Source organism: Talpa occidentalis, unplaced genomic scaffold, assembly GCF_014898055.3.
Source record: "Talpa occidentalis isolate TD23 unplaced genomic scaffold, MPIMG_talOcc4v2.1 talOcc4.11, whole genome shotgun sequence".
Taxonomy (NCBI): domain Eukaryota; kingdom Metazoa; phylum Chordata; class Mammalia; order Eulipotyphla; family Talpidae; genus Talpa; species Talpa occidentalis.
In genome coordinates, this window is record NW_023601104.1 from 68356006 (window position 1) to 68376292 (window position 20287).

Below are 20287 nucleotides of genomic sequence, written 5' to 3' on the forward strand. Positions count from 1 at the left end.
CTACCTGGCTTGTTCCCTCACCCATTCAGGTCTCTGCTCAAAGTTATGAGCAGGGACAAGTCTTTCCTCACCACCTTCTTCCTATACTGTACCTTTCTTTAAACAATTCTAGTTACCTGACATTATGTCTGCATGTAGTTATCTATGTGTGAGTCTTCCCAACTTGATTGCCGGTTCCATGCAGGCAGGGATCTTGTGCTTCACCATGATATCGCCAGCACTGAGGGAACAATGCTGGGAGCACACAGCCAATGTATATTTGTTAAAGGATGAATGAAAGATGTCACTTTCCAGCTTCAACTTTCCTATACATCTCAAACAAAATCCCAATTCTCTATTCTAGCATATGAACCCTGGCCCCTGCCTACCCTTCCAGCTATTGATATCATACTTCTCTTGTCCTTTTTTTGTGGTACCACTCAATTTGCAAACAGTAGACTTAGTACTGCCTTTGGTACCTGGGGTCCCCTATGGGCACTCTATGAATTGTGGGCTCCTGCTCATTCAGATCTCAGATCACATGTTACCTCATTAGAGAGGCTCTTCTTGACCTCTTACCCAACACTCTATCACTCACATACCATGAAATTACACTAGCATGTGTCTCCTTTTATCGTCTCCTTGACTATCTGGTAATCTCCATGGGCAGTGACTTTATACATCTTGGTTTCTGCAATATCTCTGGTGCTCAGCACATGTGTGACATATAGAAATCACTCAATGAGTATTTTTTTGCATAAAAGTGACTTTCAACATGGGCAGGAGAATCACTGGCCTCAACAGTGTAAGAAATAACAACAGTAGTTTTCAAAGAGGTTAAACTGATTTAGTAACTCTAGCCCTAACACTCAGTTCACCTAAGAAGCTGCAGGATTCCCAGTGCTACTCAGCATTCTGTGTCCCTCCAATCAGAACATAAATGACAGCAGAGTGTGAGCACTATCCTGGTCATTGGTCCCACTGGAGGGCAAGGATTGTTTCTAATGTATTTCTTAATTTCAACATTGCCAGTGCTTGACCAAAAAATAACACAGGTAGAAAGTGTTTGTTGAGTGAATGAATGAATTTAAAAATCAGGGACATCGATCCTTGAGACCTTAGGTTTTAAAATAAATGAGTTTGACATAAAGTTGGAGAAGGGGAGAAATTGATGCTAAAATCTATAGGGAAATAGGGCAGGAGGAATTGCCATCAAATGTTCTCTTTTCACATTTGGACTTGCTGTAGCACCAAGTTTGGAACACTCACTCCTAGTCATGATGGTTTGAATCCATTTTGAGAGGCCACTGGAAGCTCTTTCATCTGAGATGCTGACCTTTTGGGGAGGGTCAGAATGCCACTAGAGAGAGGTGGGGAAAGTTCAAGGACCCCCAACTGACCTCTCCAGCCTGCTGCTTTACGGACATTCAGGAGAGGTGATCACACTGGGAGGGGTGGGAAAGCTCCAGCTACCCCTCTGGCCTTCCACCTGGCTGGAAGCGTGCCCTCTGTGTTTGGGAGCAGAGCACGCATCCCAGTGGCATCCCAGTGGCGTTTAAGATCCTGGCTGAGTCAGAGGAGGAATAGAGAGCACAGCCTAGAGAATTCCGAGCTTTTAAGATTTTGACCAAATAAATCTTTTGGTTAAAATAAATCCTCAGTTAAAAAATGAAGCTAAATACTTTAGTTTAATAGACAAAAAAGATGCAAAGGACAAAGCTGAGAGTGAAGGGAGAGGAGAAACCTCCTATCCCTCATCACCTCCCCCTCCCCCCAAATGTCCTGGGGGCTTCCCTCCTTCACCATAGACCTGGAGCTGAAGCTGGGGTTATGAATACCTTGCCCAAGGAGGTCCAGCTGGTCTGGGGGCAACAACCAAGGTGTTCTCCCCAGTGATTTCTGCAGGAGGCCTTGGGGCATGGGGGAGAAGCTAGCCTAGAAGCCAATTTTTTTCTTTTTTTTCTTGTTCTTTTTTACATCATTGTTCATTTTTCAACAATTTTAGAAACCATTTTAATGTCCCCAGTGTGATATCCTTACAACTTCCCACCAATGAAGAAAGAAACTTTTTTACAAAGCAAATCTGACAAGGCTTTAAGGAAAATCCTGGATCTCAACCTTTGTAAAAGACTGGAAAAAAATTTGTATGTTAATTAAATCAATTAAACAGAGACTGAAGGGGACCCTGTAGTAACATATTCTAAATGCAAATCTTCATTCCTTAACATTCAGATTTCCACATGCTCAGTTTTTCCAAGGCAGAGACACCAGTTTGCTTACCTGTTCCAGAAGATGGAGGAGTGACAGATCCTGGACTGTCATCTTCAGGCTCTGAGACGGTGACGGTGGGGACTGTGTCAGGACTTGGTTTCAGACAGATATCTTGCTTCACCGGGGTCTGCTCTTGGGCAGCAGTTTCAACAGCAGGTTCAATTTCAGTCAGCGTGATTTTGACAGGGGCGGTGATCACAGACGCGCTGTGTTGCTCTTCAGACAGGTCATCTATGTAGGGTGCAAATGTTGACTCTTCAAACAAGTGGTCCTTGAGGATTTTTCCCTCCACAGGAGCTGGTTTCTCAGGCTCACAGACCTCTTCTGGTTTTGTTGAGATTTCAGAGTTTTTAGTCTTTATGTCCAAGTCCTTCTCCTCCACCTTGGAGTGGCGTTGCTCCTGACATTTCACCTCCTCTGACCTGGTTATGTCAATGTACTTATAGGTTTCTGCTTTCATCTGGTCCAGGGGATCAGCTAAGATCTTGTTTACTTCGGTGGACTCTGCAGGAGTCATCTCTATTCCAGAATCAGAACTAAGTAAGCCATGAGGCTCCGTTCCAGGCACGTCTGGTAAGGAGGGTCTGGGGGTACTCAACTCCTCAGCACTCTCTGATGTGGCAAGGTGGCCATTTTCTTTCTGAAGGATTCCAGTGAAATATGTAGAATCCTCCCGAGGAGGGTAACAGATGTCAGAAATCAGAGATGTGTAGCACGCTCCTTCTCCATCTTTTGATGCAGTTGAAAAGGTACGATCCATGGCACTAGCGACATCTGCTGCACCTAGGAATCAAAGCAGGAGCAGACAGTGAGTGGGTGCCTGGCTTCTTCTCTCCTGCCTCACCCGTCACCCGCCCCTGCCTGTGGAGACATAGCATCCTTCCTCCTCAAGACCTTCTCGTTCCTCAGGGTTTGCTCCTTGTTCCCTGGGAGCACGCATGTTCACACGCCCCATCTCCCTGAGAGCCTACAGCGCCGGTGTCTCAGAGAGGCAGACCACAGAGGCTTACATCAGCTGCCCAGCCCAGAGAATCTGGGGTCAGAACCCAGACAACCGGAAAAGTGATTTTCAACATCTACTACCTCAGTATACAATGGCATGGTCTTACTTGGCATTTTTCAATAGAAAAATGGCTCTCTCTGCATCTAAAATATTAATGACTCCAAGTACAGGTGGCTATGAACACTCCTGCCTCAGGACCTTTGCACTAGTTGTTTTCTTTTCTTGGAACTCTCTTCCCCTGATACCTGCATACCTGATCCCTTACCTCAAACCTTTGCTTGACTGCTACCTACTTAAGGACCTTGGCCATTCTATCTCAGACTGAAATCTGCCCTTCCTCCTTGCTCCCAGGCAAACCTAATCCCTTCTGACCTTCTCTAGGTTTTCACTCCTCTCTCACATCATTGTCTGCTAATATGCCACACGCTTCAATTATTTATTTACTTATTGACTGTGTCCCCTTGCTAGATAGAGGGAGGAATTCCATGAGGGCAGAAATCAAACTATTCTGTTTGATAACATAGTCCAACACCTAGAATAAAGCCAGACACATATTAGATACTCAATTAGGTACTTATTTGCAAAATAAAAGAAAGTAATTAAGATGTTTAGGGTTAAGATCAAGTAACAGGGTTGTAGAACACAGGTTGAAAGATTCCCCCAAATTGCTAACAATATTCACTTCATTCAGCAAATGGTCTAATTTTGTGAGTAACAAACCAGTTCAAATCTGTACATTTCTTCTAAGTTTGTAATTATACTTCCTTTGCATTTGTTATTTCAAGTTAGACAAAGAAATGGAACAAAGAAATAGCAACAAAGGAATATAGTAAAGATAGATTATTGCCTACCATACATGGACCACTAGAGAAAAGACTACATTTAACTCCATGTGTGTGCACACACAAGACCTTTATCCTAAATAATCTTTAAAGTTTCTTTGATTAGATGCACTCAGCCTACGTGCAGACCTCACTGGAGGCAGGGAAATCAATCCTGAGATATTTCACTATACCTTTGGATCCTGTATTCTCTACCACAACTATTTAGAATCATTTCCAGATGTTAATAAGTAATTATTCACCAGAAAGCAAGGCAGATTTGCCCAAAGAGATAGTCTAGAGAGGTGGAGAGTAGGGAAGGGGGTGCTCTCTGGGAGATTACATGTGTGTGGTTGCCAGGACTGTGTCAGTCATTACCAGTCTACTCTCACTCAATGCTTTCAGCGCAAGGGCTTGTTTTGGAGTCTGAGTCTCATGTCTTGCATATTTTATTATACATAGTAGTCACTCAATACAGAATGACTAAATAAATGAGTAGATCAATCAATGAACCAATAGACTTATCCCATGTAGCTGCTGAGAACAAACTAAGACTGATACAAGTTACAAAGAGTATTTTAAATCTATCATGTATCGTGTAAAAGAATCACCTAGAATTTGAGTTATCTAGCAGTAGCATGGGATTGCATCTTAGGAACAAAAGTGTGATGTCCCAGATAGACACGCAGATCCAGCACCCGCCTAGACAGGAACCAGCACTCCATAGAGAGCTGATGAGACAATCAGAAGCCCCTTCCAACACTCTGGGATTTTTGTACTGATCGGCTGCCCTGGAGTCAGAAACAACTTTCTTTATATGTTTGTTACCTCTAAAACAGAATCAATATAATATCCCCAAAGTAGTGTCTCGGAGAACAGGGGATTCCCTAGTGTAGGATATTAAACAATGGAATAGAATCTAGATTGCCTTTATTGACATATTATTTGAGAGACTATAAATAGAATTGACAATTAGGAAGAAACCAATATCCCTACCAGTTCTGTCTTGATCAGAGAACCTATCATGAAATGGAAGGACCACTTTGCCATACCCTACAAATATTTCCAACTAGAGGAAGGGGAACAAGTCCTTTGTGTAAATCACACATTTTAGATTGGACCATGTCAGAACCCTCATAAAAGCAACAAATAATCTGAATACTTGGAATGTGGTCATGTTCCATTTTTTTTTAAACAAATTACCATGAAAGAGTCTCAAGGTTCTGACATACGGCATTTGAAAATTTATATGTATATGGTGCCTATAAGACAGAACTCTTGAAAACAGAAAGCTCTTCTAGACAATAAATTATGCAAGAGCAGAGTCCCGTGGGATTGCTGGCATTAGGAAGCTGAACTGAGCCTGAAGGCTCAGGAAAACCAATTAATTCTTGTCAGTGTTTCCTGCAGAGCTGGCAGATGTGGGAACTGAGGCAGAGAGCAGAAGCCAACTGCCCCAGGTAGGAACCAATATGGTTACATTGTTAAATACACATCCACCAGATAAAAATGCTTTCCTTGCCTAGACTAGAAATTACTTTCTTTATATAAGCAAGGATTCATTCCTTGGAACATCTAATCTTCTCATTCTCTCGGGTTCCTTGGTGATTGACAGGTCCGAGCCACATGAGCCAGATGTCCTCTGACAGTCAGTGTGGGCACCCACGGGTGCCCCCTCAGGAGATGGTCAGGAAGCACAGAACATTCAGCTACTTGGATGCATTCTAAATGGAACTGCTTTTTAACTTTTCAACTTAAGAATTACTTTTCAGGAAAGAACTAACAATAAAAACTGCAGGACTCATAGATTACCATTTCTAGCAAAAGTTAACTGAAGAAAGATGAAAATAAGCTTAAAATCACATTTTATTGTTACCATTAAATCATGTGTTGATAGAATCAGGCTTTAATTTCTACTGATGTTACAGATCAGAAATACTAACCATGAGCTAGACAAATTCAATAATGTCATAAAGAGCAGGTATTTTATATTATTTTATCTTATTCTATTCTATTCTCTGGCAATACTGAGGAGTGGGATGCCAAAGATGACTTGCTGAAAATGGTTTTAAAACTTCAGTCTTCAAGAGCTAGTTCTTAACTCTAACCCATCCTCACAGAATTGAGTTTACTTGACTGGAGGCGTTTAAAGTTGTATTCAGGCTCTACCACTGTTTGTTGTGGAACTCTGGGCAAGTTAGCTTCTCTGAACCTCAGTTTATTCATTTTGAAAATGGGGGCAATAATAATCCCCATCTTAGTGGGCTCTTCTGAGGATTAAATGAGACTGTGTCTAGCATACAGCACTCAATAAATGAGAGCTGTGGATTTTAGGCTTTTTTTTTTTCCAGGGAGGACACTAACCACGTGCAACTTATTACCACCTGTGCATTAGCTTGGCACTTTGTCTCTAATGACATGTGATCAGGGACTTTCATGTCAGAAGGAGTTAAACAGTCAATCCACACTTGCTCTCTGGTATCTACTTTAGACACCACAGTCCCTTGAGGACAAGGCCAGGTCTGTCTGCACAGCTCCATGAGTAGGTGGTTAAGTGATGCAACTGACACAGATTCTGTCATGTACCTGGAGATGAGACTTGAGTGTGAAAGTTGGAATTTACCAGGATAATGGATAAAGGAATGACAGTGTTAAGTGCCCACCGGCAAGCTTCCTCTCCTGTGGATAGAGCTCATACTGACTCTTCAGTTTAAGATTTAAAAGCCTACTTCTGTATCTCAATAAAGCCCCTCTTACTGCTCTGAAACGGAAACAAGAGAATGTTAGCAGAGAAAAATCGATTCTAGCAAAAGGTTTTCTGAGCACCGAGGTAGACATGCTCCGTTAAGGAAATATCTGGCTTATCCTTCCCCAGGAGTAATAACAAACAAACAAAGCACCAATTATGGTTTGACTAGAGCCTACCCTAACAAGCATATGGGACATTAGTCCCACTAAGTTGAGCAATTTTTTTTTTCAAGGGGGGAGAAGTAAAAAAAAATTGGAATGACAGTGGGGGTGGGGAAAGAGACACATGTTAAAATTCAAGAATTAAAGGCCAGAATCAGGGACCAGAAGGGAACCTACATTCCCTTTTCCCAGAATCGTTTGCCCTGAGACTGCCCATGAGATGAATGGCAGCAACCGGCACAGAGCTCAGGCTGTTAGGCTTCTTCTCTGAAACGCCCACTCATCTTTCTGACTGCAAAGAATTCAGCAGGCCCACAGTACGGAGGCTGTGACACATTTGACAAAAGATCCATCTATGAGGGATGGGTATGCCAGGGAGGCTCAAGGAGCCTCCATGTCACCTAGAAAACATTCTCCTAAAATGAAGTGGCCAGTGGTTTAGCATGACAAATGGGGTGCTGAGAAATCCAGGTATACCCATTCTTTAAATGTTATCTGTGTGATTAGTTAACAGAGAGAAACAAAAGAAAGTGGGGGAAAACGAGCGCATTCTGTAGCAGAAGATTCCAAGCCAAACCTCTGACATGCTTGTGGGTTTAAGAATATGAGTAACTACTCTTTCTCTCCCCAACTTGCTGCCTTTTAAAGCTTGTCTGCCAGAATAATAGATTTAGCTGTTGGGCTCACAAAATTAATGTTTAATAAGAAATGATTCAGCAAGTTTTTGTTTTCATTCGATGAAAAACCAGAATCTACAGTGCCTGCGGCATTTTCACTTTAGCAGAAAATTCTGTTAGAGGAAAAAACCTGGCCTGGCAGACAAACCACTGTCTAAGTTTCTTTGACAGTGCTCAGCAGTGCCTTGGAAAGCATTAAGCTTCAGGGTACGAGATGGAATGGGAGCGGAAGTTCTGATGAGCTTGGAAGTCTACATTTTTTTGCCTGCTGTCCAGAGGTGGAAATGTGATTCTGTGGGCTTTTTTGAGAGATGATGTGTTTTGGGGGAAAGGAGAAGGTGCAGTTTTATTTATAATTTGCTTAGATTTTAAGAAACAGCTCTTAAAACTCCATTAAACTCCCTAATGTTTAAAAAATTGTTTTATAATTAAAAAACCATAAAATTTACAAAGCATACATTCAGCAGTATATTCGTATATTCACAAAATTATATTTGTATCTTCACCATCACCACTATCCAATACACCACCAGTGCTTTCAGAATGGAGAAAGCTGCAAGTTATCTCCACCATACAAAGAATTATCTTTGGAAACAGACAAAAACCAAACAAAATGAGTGATATCCCAATCTATTTATCATTTGTTGATAGAATTTTGCTCTCTGATTTCTAATGAGAAAAGTAATTGTTCTTTGTCACATTCTAAATACTATAAATATATGGATAGTAGCAAAAAAAATGTATGTTTCTGTTTGCTCTTTTGTGGTTCCTTTCCTCTCTCCCCTCACATAAAATCATCTAACTAATACTCTTAATTCCTCTCACATGATTCATCTCCCTTACTTTCCATGCCATGGTTGCTTTCTTAGCTAAACCTTTATCATCTTCTACATGAATGACTGATAGTTTCCCAGGTATCCAACAGCTTCCAGCCTCACCTTTTCTGTGTGTAAACTGGCACAGTGCTGACATATTCATCTTCCTAAAATTTCACTTTCACCAAGCCATTTCTTTATCCTAATGCTTTTGGTGGCCACCTTTGCCCATTCCTTGGCTTAGAATTCAGGATCCTCTTCAGTGAGGACCCAATCTGTTGTTACAGTTTTTGTTTCTGAGCCAGCAGAAGAAACACATCTGCTCAGACCATGAAATGTTCAACTTCTGTGCCTTTGTTCAAGTCCTTTCCCACAACCAAAAGGCTTCCCCACCCCCAACCCAAATAAAGTCCCTGGAGATGTCTCAACTCTTCTAGGGAGTCTTCCCCACTTCCCACACCCCAATTCTTCTCCCTTGCCTTCACACCTATGCTCATGACTACTCAGGTGGGACTTACTGAGCTTTCTGCCTTTCTGTCAATTGCCTAATTTTGGTATATTTGCTGAGAACCACATCTTATATTCCTTCATTAATGCAAATTCTGGAGTTCCTAGCACTGTACTTTGCCCATAGTACATGCTCACTATTTACAACAGAATGATTACCTCCATATCACCATCTGGTAGAGTTAAGAGCTTTTAGAATAAACTTTACCATCAATCATATATGAATTCAATCAAGAAGATTTACTGAACATTTGCCACATGCAAAGCACCAATAAGAAGGACAGTTTATGAGGCTTTTTGCTTTTCTGTTTTACCACACCCAGGTTATTGAAGGGGAAAAACTGAGGTTTAGAGAGATTAAGAAACTTGCTCTAAGGAACACAGCCAGAAATGACAGAACCAGATTTTGGATTTAGGGCAATCTGACTCCAAAGCAGATGCTATTAGCACTATTCTTGGAATTGTGATGAGGATTAAAGGAAACTGGTTTGTGTCTGGCTTCTTAAGCAAAGCTAGATGGATCTGAATTTGGATCTGTCATAGCTGATGATACAGTAAAGCAGAGAGAAGCCATCTCTGCACCAGGCAGATGCAGTGACCATTCAGTGTCCAGTCATTACATGGCTGTGCAGCAAAGCATGAGTTCTAGGTCTTATGTTTCCCTAAGAGAACATCAAAGCTCCTAGGCTAAATACCTTTTTGAGCACAAAGGTAGAAGAGAATGCTTTTATTTTGCAAACTAATTATAATTAGTTACCATTTTGCCTTTATAAAGTGGCCTTCCTCAAGTTTTCAAAATCCAACTCCTGTGTCATGCGAATGATTTAATTTTGGGTTTGAGTAGTTCCAATTTCAAACATAATCTCATGTTGGAATGCAGGTTGTAGAAACAGAAACAGGTTGTAAGAACAGGTCAATGACATCTTGGGACAAATTAGCATGAAACTGGAATTCAGGGCATATCTCTAGGTAGATTCAAAAGCAAACCATTTTTCTTTCTCTGTCTCTGTCTTTCTGCCTCTCTCTCTCATAAACACACACATATACGTGTACACGCAAGCACATTCACATGCAATCCAAGCAAAATATATGTAGAAATGAATTCTATTAGGAAACACACCCCAAATAAATTGACAAGAAAAATTAATGACCTTTATCAACAGTGGCATTCATTTTGCTCCTCTGAGCTATCTGATCTGATCTGTGGTCCGAAGTAAACTACGTGCTTAAAGCAGGACAACAACTCAGCCATTGATGTGCAGAGTTTAGAGTATTGATCCAAGCAGCTCTGAGTGCTCTGTCGGGAATCTATACCAAGATGTCCTTTGTTCCCATATCCTTCCCTTTCATCTCCAGGAAGAAACAGAACAACAAATAATACACAACAAACCTAAACCATGTATACTTTGAACATTAATGCAAATTTCCATTCTAAGAGAGTAATTAAAATTTTGTACCTTTCTAGTGTAACAAATCTACTGTAATGACCAATACAAATACATTGTATTTTGGAACTTTAGAAAGGCTTGCTATTGTGAGGAAAGTGAGGTTTGCACTGGGGCTTTGAAAACACATATATTTTAGAGAGGCAGAGGGAAGAGATAGGAAGTTACATTAAGAGCAGATATAATAAATAACAAAGGAAAAGGCAAAATAGAGAGTAGAAAAGAACCCAAATGCAGCAGGAGGTTTGGGAATAGTGGGAACTCAGGCCAGAAGAGGTCATTGGGATAGTGGAGCCAGTAAGAGGCCTCAGAGATGAGCCATGAATTACTTTAGAGCAATTAGTCCAAAAATAACATCTATAATGACAGTTACATGTTTGAGGGTCAGATCAAATAAACTGTGATTTTCTTCAATTATAAAATAATGCATGATCATTATAAAAAGATTTTAAACTGTAGATATACACAGTGTAAAAGTAACCTCCCAATCCCTACCCCCTCTGTCTTAGAAATAACAACAGCTACTATATGGGGAGTTGTAGACAAGATTTTCTCTATGTAAGATCATTAGGTACATTTAAACAGACTATATCATGTAGATACAGATATACAGACACATTATACAATGGTCTCATTTTATTTATCTATGTAGCTCTAGCTTATATGTAAAAATGTCAGTATTCATAAAATGAATGCTCTAAAATTCAAGAAAACCTCCTCTTCTGTTGCCCAGTGTGCAGCTACCAGTTCTTTTGCTCTAATAAATAATGTTGCAATCAACACCCTCGGAGCCCATGATTCTTTGATAAGAACAAGGCTCAGGACTGTAAATATTTTTAAATGTCTTGTTACTTTACTATCCAGCCATTTGGAAAAGACCCAGTAAAATATTCTTTTTTGTGTGTCAAACCAAAAGGGTTAGGAGAAAACAAAGCAAAGAAGGAGCAGGATGCAAGGAGGCAGCAGCTCAGAGAGAGGGGCTCCAGCAGCAGCTGCTGTGAAAAGCCACAACCACCCAGCAGGGCCTGCCCTGAAGTACATCCTGGTGCGCGAGGGTCCAGACAGCTGGCAAGAAACCTGGGGAAGGTGGTTCAAATCCCTTTACTCCAGAAGTGCCTGGTTGGAGAAGTTTCACAGAATTGAAGGAATCTGAGTTCAATCTTGAAGGATGTGTAGGATTTAGTTGGGCTACAGAATAAAGGATAAACTCATGCCATTTGCAGCAACATGGATGAAGCTGGGAGTGACTGTGCTAAGCAAACTAAGTCAGAAAGAAAAAGAAATATATCAGATGGTTTCATTGATAGATGGAATATGGGGAACCTGAACAAAGGGTCAGGAAAAAAACACAGATTGCAGGCAAACCATAGATCTGAGGCCTACAGCAGGGGAGAGGCAGAGAAAAGGATCAAGACAGGGGTGGGAAGAGCACAAGGGACTATGGTGATGGTTCATGGATGCTGTGGTGGTAGGAATATCAGGGGGACGACACCTGAGGGGAGAAATTAAATATTGTGTAAAAATAAACAACAATGTAAGAAAATAAAAATAAACAACAAACTCATGAAAATAATAAAGGAATAGGTAGTGAATTTACAAGGACAGAAGTGTTGACTTGATGTTCAGTCAAATAAATGTAGATAGTTACTTGGCTTTCTCTAAATTCCATCTCAATTTTGGACAACATCTCGCAGTCATCCTTTTTGAAATGAATCTGTCCTGTCTGAGGGCAAAGTGAGGTTCTCTAAACAACTAGTATGTGAGGAGTTAAAATAGTATGGGTAAAACTATAAACAAATAAGAACTTGAAGAGGACTACACTTCTTTGTTTGGTAAGATTTCATAAAATGAAAGCAGAAGACAAAACGAAATATGTCCTGGAAGAGGAACCAGCAACCAATTACTATGTCAATAATTCAACATGAACATTAAATTTTCATGTTCTTTTAAAAAGTCCTAAAAAATCATCTTTAAGACATTATCTACTGCATCTGTGGTCTGTGGCCTTCTAATTATGCCTAAGAAGCATACTTTGTTTACTTAACAGATTTGGCCACAAACAAAAGTCAATACCACCCAAGTTTTTTTTTAATTTGGTTAACAAGTCACTGGAATTATAATCTGTTCGTCAATACAAAGTGGTTTTCAGAATAAATGCTTCTTGAAAGAGACACTTGGAAAGAAAATAGAGTCAAGTTTCCCTTTTCTAACTATGAGAAATGGGCCACATTGGATGGCTACCTTCTGTTCTTTCTTTGTCATATATGTTATTCAACAAGTTATTTTTTATTTACATGGAAGGTGGTAAAGTATATAGTCTTTTGAGAAGAAACCAAGGGTTAAAAATAGTCACTGTCAGATCATCCCAAAGAGACCTGATTTTTGAAAATTATTTAAGGAATTCTTAAATTCTTTCATGTTTAATGTATCTGAAAACAAGAACAGTAGTTTCAAAGTTATTTCTGAAGGGGTCACCCTGGTGGCACAGGGGTTAAGTCTCAGCACTATCAAGCTATCACTAGCCACTGAGGCATGAGTTTGATCCCTGGCCAGGGAGCTAATCCACATGGCACAGCAGACGTTTCCTGTCTTGTCCTCTACTCCCCTTGGCAGTGCATTTCAGTTAATGTGCCTGTTCTGCTCCCCACTCTGTCTCTGGTAACTCCTCCTACCCCCTGCACCTCTGACCTAGACTCTATTTCTTGTATGCATAAATAAATACAAATAAATCTTTAAAAAATAGTTATTTCTGAATGTATGTTTATATCCTACATATGGATTTCTTCTTGACTAAGATAATAGAAGGAAAGGGCATTTGCTAAATAATTGCAATGTGCCTGCCAGTCACCAATGATATGTGCTTAAAGTATCATGCCAATAAATAAGCATGGAGAAATTCTAAAGTAAGAATCTGGTCACGCCATGAGAATTATGAAGACGATGCAAACTTACTAATGATATAGCAAACTTGACTTTCTTCTATATTCAGTTATTTAACTTCAATCATCCGATAAATATGAGTATCTTTAAAAAAGGATTATTCCTCTTTGACTTTATCACACACAACACCAATCATGACAGCATGAGAATCCTAGATACCTCTTGGCTGTTTCAAGGGGGAAAATCCACTTTGACACATCTTTGATTCGCTGGGAGCCCATCTAGGGACACTGCATTAGTGTGCACTTCTCATGACACCAAGATAAGACACAGTCTGCCAGCCTCCAGAAGCTTGCAGCTCCCTGGTCACTGCTGTGATGGGAGGTAATGGACAGAAGACACAGCAAGGACATCGTGCCATAGGAAAGCAGAGGATATGCTCTCTGAATTGTGGGACATGGTGGGGCAACCCAGAGAAGCTGGTGTTTGGGTGGATGGATAGACTGGCAACAGGAGGAGATAAGAGCCCTACACTCCCTGGATAGAGGACACAAAATGGGCAAAGTCATGGAAAAGTCCCACTCTTAAGAAAAGGGTTGTCTAGTATTAGTTGATTCTACGCATGGGAAGCAAGATGAAACAAATAAACAAACAAAAAGCCAAACCAACATAGAACCTGGGATTTTGACAACTAATGCATGGTTTCCATTTTGGTAGCTGGTTGGGCTCTGGAAATATATTAGATTTGCACTAAGGCCAGGTCAGTGATCACAGAGCTATTCATTTCTATGATTCTTTACCAGAATTTTTCACTGAAAATCTTAACGCTACAGTCAACCTTTATGTATGTTTATGTCTTTATTTACATAAACTGGAAATTTATGGAAATTTATAGTGATTAGATCAACTACAGGTATTCAAAATAAAAATTAAAACTTAGATTTGTAAATTGGGTTTATTTCTAAGAAGACCTGTCCTCTGAGTATTTTACTTAAGAATTGTGCAATGACATGAACTCTCCTTTTTATACCAAAGCCATCCAAGATCAATAGGATTATATTTTGAATTATTTTTAATAACCATGATGGGTTTGTGATGACCCACTGATATTTTCATTTCCCATTCTCATATCCCCAACTGATATATTGGTCCCATATTTGCAAAATATCTGGGTAGGAGCTGGGAGCCACCTAAGCCAGGGAATCTGAAAACCACATACCTCTAAGGGGTCTTCAGCATCCTCTCACCAAATGGGGTGACTAAAAACAAGCAAGTCTTGCTGATACACCCATTCTCTGAACAGTGTGCAGGAAGCACAGGCATCGCTTTTTAAGATGCCAAGTTGGCTCCTTAACTATTACAAAATTAAAATCCAAGTGCATCTGTGAGCACCATGGAGGTATGTGAATCATAAGCATTCATAAAATGTCATGCCTAAATTAAGTCTTATCATCAAATAGTATTTATTAAACACCCACATACTGCACACCCATGGCAGTGTGCGAGGCACATCAGCGACGGAATGCTGCATCCTCAGTGGTGAAAATACCTCAACATAAAATGCCAAGCTGCTGCTGAAGGTCATAAAGATTTTTTTTTTAAACTGTGAATATTCTCACCATAAATTTTAAACAAACAGTGAAGTCGGGTAACTTCACCCATATGGTGAAATCTTCACTAAAGTGCTTTATGCTCAATTTTCCTTATCAGTAAATAAACTGATACCTTATCTACAATTCCAATCATGCTTCTTATAGTTATGACAAGATATTCTCAGAAGAATTACTCATGTATGGATTCATGTCATTTTGCACTATGCCTCCTAAAATTATGAGACAATAAGAAACAGTGAGAAGGAACGTCTATGTTTAAATTGTCAGAGTCATTTTATTTTAGACTTGAGTATACAATTCATTTTTTATTGTTATTGCCTTTTGTAATTACTTCTGAGAATACAAAGATTTAAAAAATTCATAAAAGCCGAGCAAATAGAACATCTGAAGACAAAAGCATAAAATTAGTTTTTATATCCAGAGACTAAGGACACACATAATTGCTGGAAAAATAAAAGATTTAGTCAATCCACTGATATTAAGCATTTAAAAAACCTGTTTGATTTTATATCGTGCAATTGACTTAAAAAAAAAACAAATTATAAGTCAACCTACTGTTTCTACGTTCTTTAGAATAACTCAGAGATAATTTTAAATCTGAATTAGGTTATCCTTCATAGATTTTTTTTTTACTTCTCAATCAATTTCATTACAGATACGCTCATTATGTCAATTCCATTGCTCAACTTATCAACACGCACACCTATACACACATTTTACAAACATTTATTTCAGAACAAGAACATACTGTCTTGGGTATGCTCAACACTCTCAGGTGATTTGAGTGCTACCCAAAAAGAAAAAGGTGAAAATGACAGCTGACTCCTTTCCACATTAAGCTTCACCAGCCTGATTCCTTCCTATTCTTCTCCAAGAGTTAAGACAAAAAAACAAAAAACAAAAAACAAAAAACCCAGTATGAGGAAATCTTTGCTGCTAACTGACTCCTTCATAAACATGATTCTAAATCATAAAATTTCTAGTGTGCATATTTTAGGTTCCCCTTTCTGCTCTAAGGAGGCTCCTCATTAGCAAAAAAACATCCATTGTCTAAGATGAACTAGATGAGACACAGCTCTGCCCTTAATTATTTAACATTTCAGGTTTTTAGAGAACTTGGGCAACCTATTAATACTACCCTTACTAGTGAGTAAGGGGGCCTTTATGACATTTCAGAGACAGAGGAATGTAGAGCTTATTAGAAAAAAAGTAAAGACGTGTTACTTAAGAAAGCCCAAGGCTGTCTTCAGGATCCATGTGAATGAAGCCCATGCAGGGCAAAAGCCCAGGCTGAAATGCAGCCCTCTGTGCATCCCCTCCCTTGGGTGAGGTCCAAGTTAGGTACCACGTATACTATATTCTGTCTGCTATGAATAATGTTATAGTTAAATTTTTAGAGCAATGAATTTTAAATGGTTGCCTACAAACTCATATGATAGTAAATGTGTTAATAAAGTATATTTCTTAATGAAATCTTTGACCAAATTGCAGAAAAAGAATACTATTCCTCACTTTCGAAAAGTTCATAAATTAGGTCTTCACAACACTGTTCTTTTCTTAAGTATTTTAACTGGTTTCTCAGGTAAGAGTCCCAAAGAGAGTAAAGTGTAAATCTATGAGAAATATTTCAAAGGGTATCTCACTAGCTATAAACTATGATCATAGTTATAAACCATATTAGAAAAAAAATCATCATTTATTTCTTATTATAGTAAAAACATTATCTTATTAAATTTAATTAAGAAAAAACTAAAGGTAGTACAGTAGCTTGTAATTCATTGTGATGGTCCTAAGAATAAAAGAGGAAGTTTTATATATCTATTATGCATCTTTTTTAAGATTTCTTTTTATTTATTTATGCATACAAGAACTGGGTTGTAGGACAGAGGTACGGAGGGGTGTGTGTGAGAGAGGATTCACCAGAGACAAAGGGGGGAGCAGAACAGGTGGATCTACTGAAATACACTGCTGAGGGGAGGGGCAGGCGAGACAGGAGAGGTCTGCTGCACCATGTGGGTCAGCCCCCTCACTGGGGATCGAACTCATGCCTCAGTGGCTGGTGATAACTTGATAATACTGAGATTTTAACCCCTGTGCCACCAGGGAGGCCCTATTATGCATCTTCTGATGTTAAAAGCTAATTTCTGATAGATAAACCAGTACAGAAAGAACACACTTTAAACCAATAACAATACTCATTTCCAGATGATAAATATTATGCCTTTAAATATGTCATGAAAGCTAAATTTTCCACAATCTAGTTTTTCCAAAGTTAAGAGTCTCTTGAACACTGCAGTGTCCCCTCCTGTGTTACCAATTCAGACCTCTAAGTCTAAGATTCAATGAATAAACTAATGAAGCTAAAAGTGGGTGGATGTGCTATCATATTTCAGAATTTCAGGAACTGATTTATCTTGCTTTTTACATACTGTGTTTCTTTTTCTTCCTACCTTAATTTTTGACAATCTCATTAATTACCTTAACCAAGAAAGATGAAAGAAAAGGACAAGAGACAGGAGAAGAAATGCATATTCAGCTCATCCTTTGGTATGTGATTTTTAGCACTTTCATAGAGATTTAGATATCAAAACTAGGTATTTGAGATTATCTGAAGATTTTGTCTTCAAAATCTTGTCACCTATACCTCTTTTTCTTTTTGATAATAGAGGAGAGTTAGTTTTATTTCTCCATTACTGAAAGATTGGGATATGTCTGCATATATGATGGCTCAGTAGAATTCATATTTATAAATTTTGAGCAAGTATCTGCACTACCATGATTGAGTATCTACATCAAACAATCAATTGCACTTAAGTGAAAGGGAAGCTTTAAATGCTTTAAGCAGCAGAATTAAAACATAATGCAACTGCTGAGTTAATGATAGCACAGCTCTTTATTGTTCCATGATGATAATGTGAGTTTCTCACTAAAGTGACTTTTAAAATGGCTGAATCTACCCTCTCCCCCAAGTATTCTTCATCCCTTTTGGTAAAATGTAGAAGCAACTTTGAATAAAAAATAAATAAAAGTGATGTCTAATCTTTAAGACATGGTACAGATTATTATAATTTGGCTTGAAAGCGTTGATTTCTTTCAACCTCTGCAGTTTTAGTTGTATCACCTGCTGTTTTAGCTGTGTCAACATGGGCAAAATTGAGAGCTGAAGTAATTAGGCAAATAATTCAGGCCAAAAAATGACTGAGAAGGAAGCTATTTGGCAATGTCTCTCTACACTGATCAAATTCTGCTCATTATAGTGCAATTTCTTTCTTGTCCTCCACCCTCTCCCAGAGACTGCAAATAAATACATCTGAAGTTAATGAAATTCAAGTAATTTTCCTTCAGATTCTAATATTTATATATATTCTTATTGTTTCCTCCTGAATAAACCACCACCAAGGTAAATAAACCCAGTTACAATGCTTTACCACCACCAGAATGGGGTTTTGAGGAGGGGCATGATAAAGTCAGCCAAGAGCCAGCTCACCAAACATCCACAAATATCCCCACAGGGAGACCACATGATCAGAAGTCACTCCAAAAAAATCTTCCTGATAATGTACCTCTTTTTCTCATCAATTGAAGAGGCAAAAATGGTCAAGTGACCACTTCTATTGCTTTACTGAGTTAAAATTTCAGGAGGAAATTGTTGCAATAATAAACAGAAGCCTCTTTCAAAGCTATGGTAAAGTGGGTTCCATGCCATGTATTCAGGCTACACTTCCATGCAAGCCATGCCCTTCCAGCATTTTGAACATGATGCATCTCTATCTAGGAGGCTTTTTTCAAAGATGATGAAGATGATGATGATGGTGATAATGATGATGATGATGGTGATGATAATGATGATGATGATAATGATGATGATGGTGATGATGGTAATGGCGATATGGTGATGGTGATGATGGTGGTGATGGTGTTGATGGTGATGGTAATGACATCTTATACTTAAGAACCGATGACTGTGTCACACACTATTTTAAATCCCCTACAGGCATTAGTTCCCTAAGTTCTTATAATGGCCCCTTGAAGTGGTACTGCTCAATATTCTTATTTTACAGATGAGAAAATTGAGGCATGGTGTGGTTAAAAACATAGTAAATTATAGCAGATGATGCATATTTAGACCAAAAATAAGACACTTAGTACTTTATTTCATATGACAAATATTAAGACCCTCTTCAATGTATAATTTAATACATCCTGCAAATAGGCAATAAAAATCATTGAACTGATAACCTGGTTTATTAAATATGCCATTCATTCATGAAGGTTGTCACTAACTCCAGGAACTGGGATACAGAAGAAATCTTTGAAGTCTGAACTGTTACTCCCATAGCCAGGAATAAAGTTCTCCACTGGGGACAGCAGAGGTCAATCAATATAAATAATATCCAAAAATTAAAAACTAAGATTTGCCTCAATGAGATACCATATTATAATCAAACTAGTTTGCCACATTCTCCTTTATTCTGTAGTCAGAAGACTATTGCCTCTTGGAGAATATTATTTCCAACAATAGTGAGAAAACATCAGTTGCCAAGTCTTTGTTCCCCTCCTTATTTCTGACAAGATTCATAAAATAAAAACTTCCTTCATCTGGGAAGTGTGTGGGGCGAGCAAAACCCTTCATCCCTTCTTTCTGCTTCCTTTGCTCCACCCAAGAGAACAAACAGGCTGAGCCTTCCTCTGCTGGATGGGGCTGAGTTTTTATGTGGCCTCCAGGGCGGTCTCTCTCTGACACTCCCGGAGCTGCATCCTCCTCCTCTCCTTCACCCAGAAGGAGGCTCTGAGAGGGACTGGATGGAAAGTTCCTTTCAGGAGGAGGAATGAGAAGCTCATTGTTGCACCACAGGTCTAGGCTGTGCCCTCCAACTCAGATTCCAAAAATAAAGCAACCAATCCAAATGGGTTGGTTCAGAACTCAGAGGGGATGAAATGAGATTAATTGGCACTGGGAAACTCCCACAGATATCTTAGATTATTTACTGAGTTACAGCTCCCCAAATAAAAGTCATTTACCTGCCAAGGCTGACAGGCAATGACATAAGTGTTGTGATGGGCAGTATGCCCCTCACCTGAGGAGGCTGACTGAGTCAGCATGAGCCAACATGTCCCCGAGTGCAGGAACCTCACTGTGGAAATCCTGTCCTGAAAGCAAAGACACACAGTCTCTCCAGGTTGCCCTCACAGTCTGACACCCCTTGACTAGAAGAAGGTGAACACCACATGTCAGCACCATGGGCATGTGGCTCAGCCGTCTTCTCTTGGCTCAGCAGTATACCCTAAAATCCTGGGGTGTCTGCTTGACTTTTCTGTCTCTTTCATTTTGGCCCACCGACTTTTCACCCCTCAGTGTTCCCCCC

At 39.4% G+C, this 20287-nt stretch overlaps 1 protein-coding gene across 6 annotated transcripts in view; it reads right to left on the reverse strand.

Annotated features, from left to right (window-relative positions):
• The window catches only part of RTN1 (reticulon 1), a 325955-nt gene that overhangs the window by 97856 nt on the left and 207812 nt on the right, over positions 1–20287 (reverse strand). For all 6 annotated transcript variants that reach the window (XM_037503449.2, XM_054690793.1, XM_054690792.1 and 3 more), the window contains one exon: positions 2260–3033. In XM_037503449.2, coding sequence (XP_037359346.1) covers positions 2260–3033 — 774 coding nt within the window. The remainder of the gene's footprint in view (positions 1–2259; positions 3034–20287) is intronic.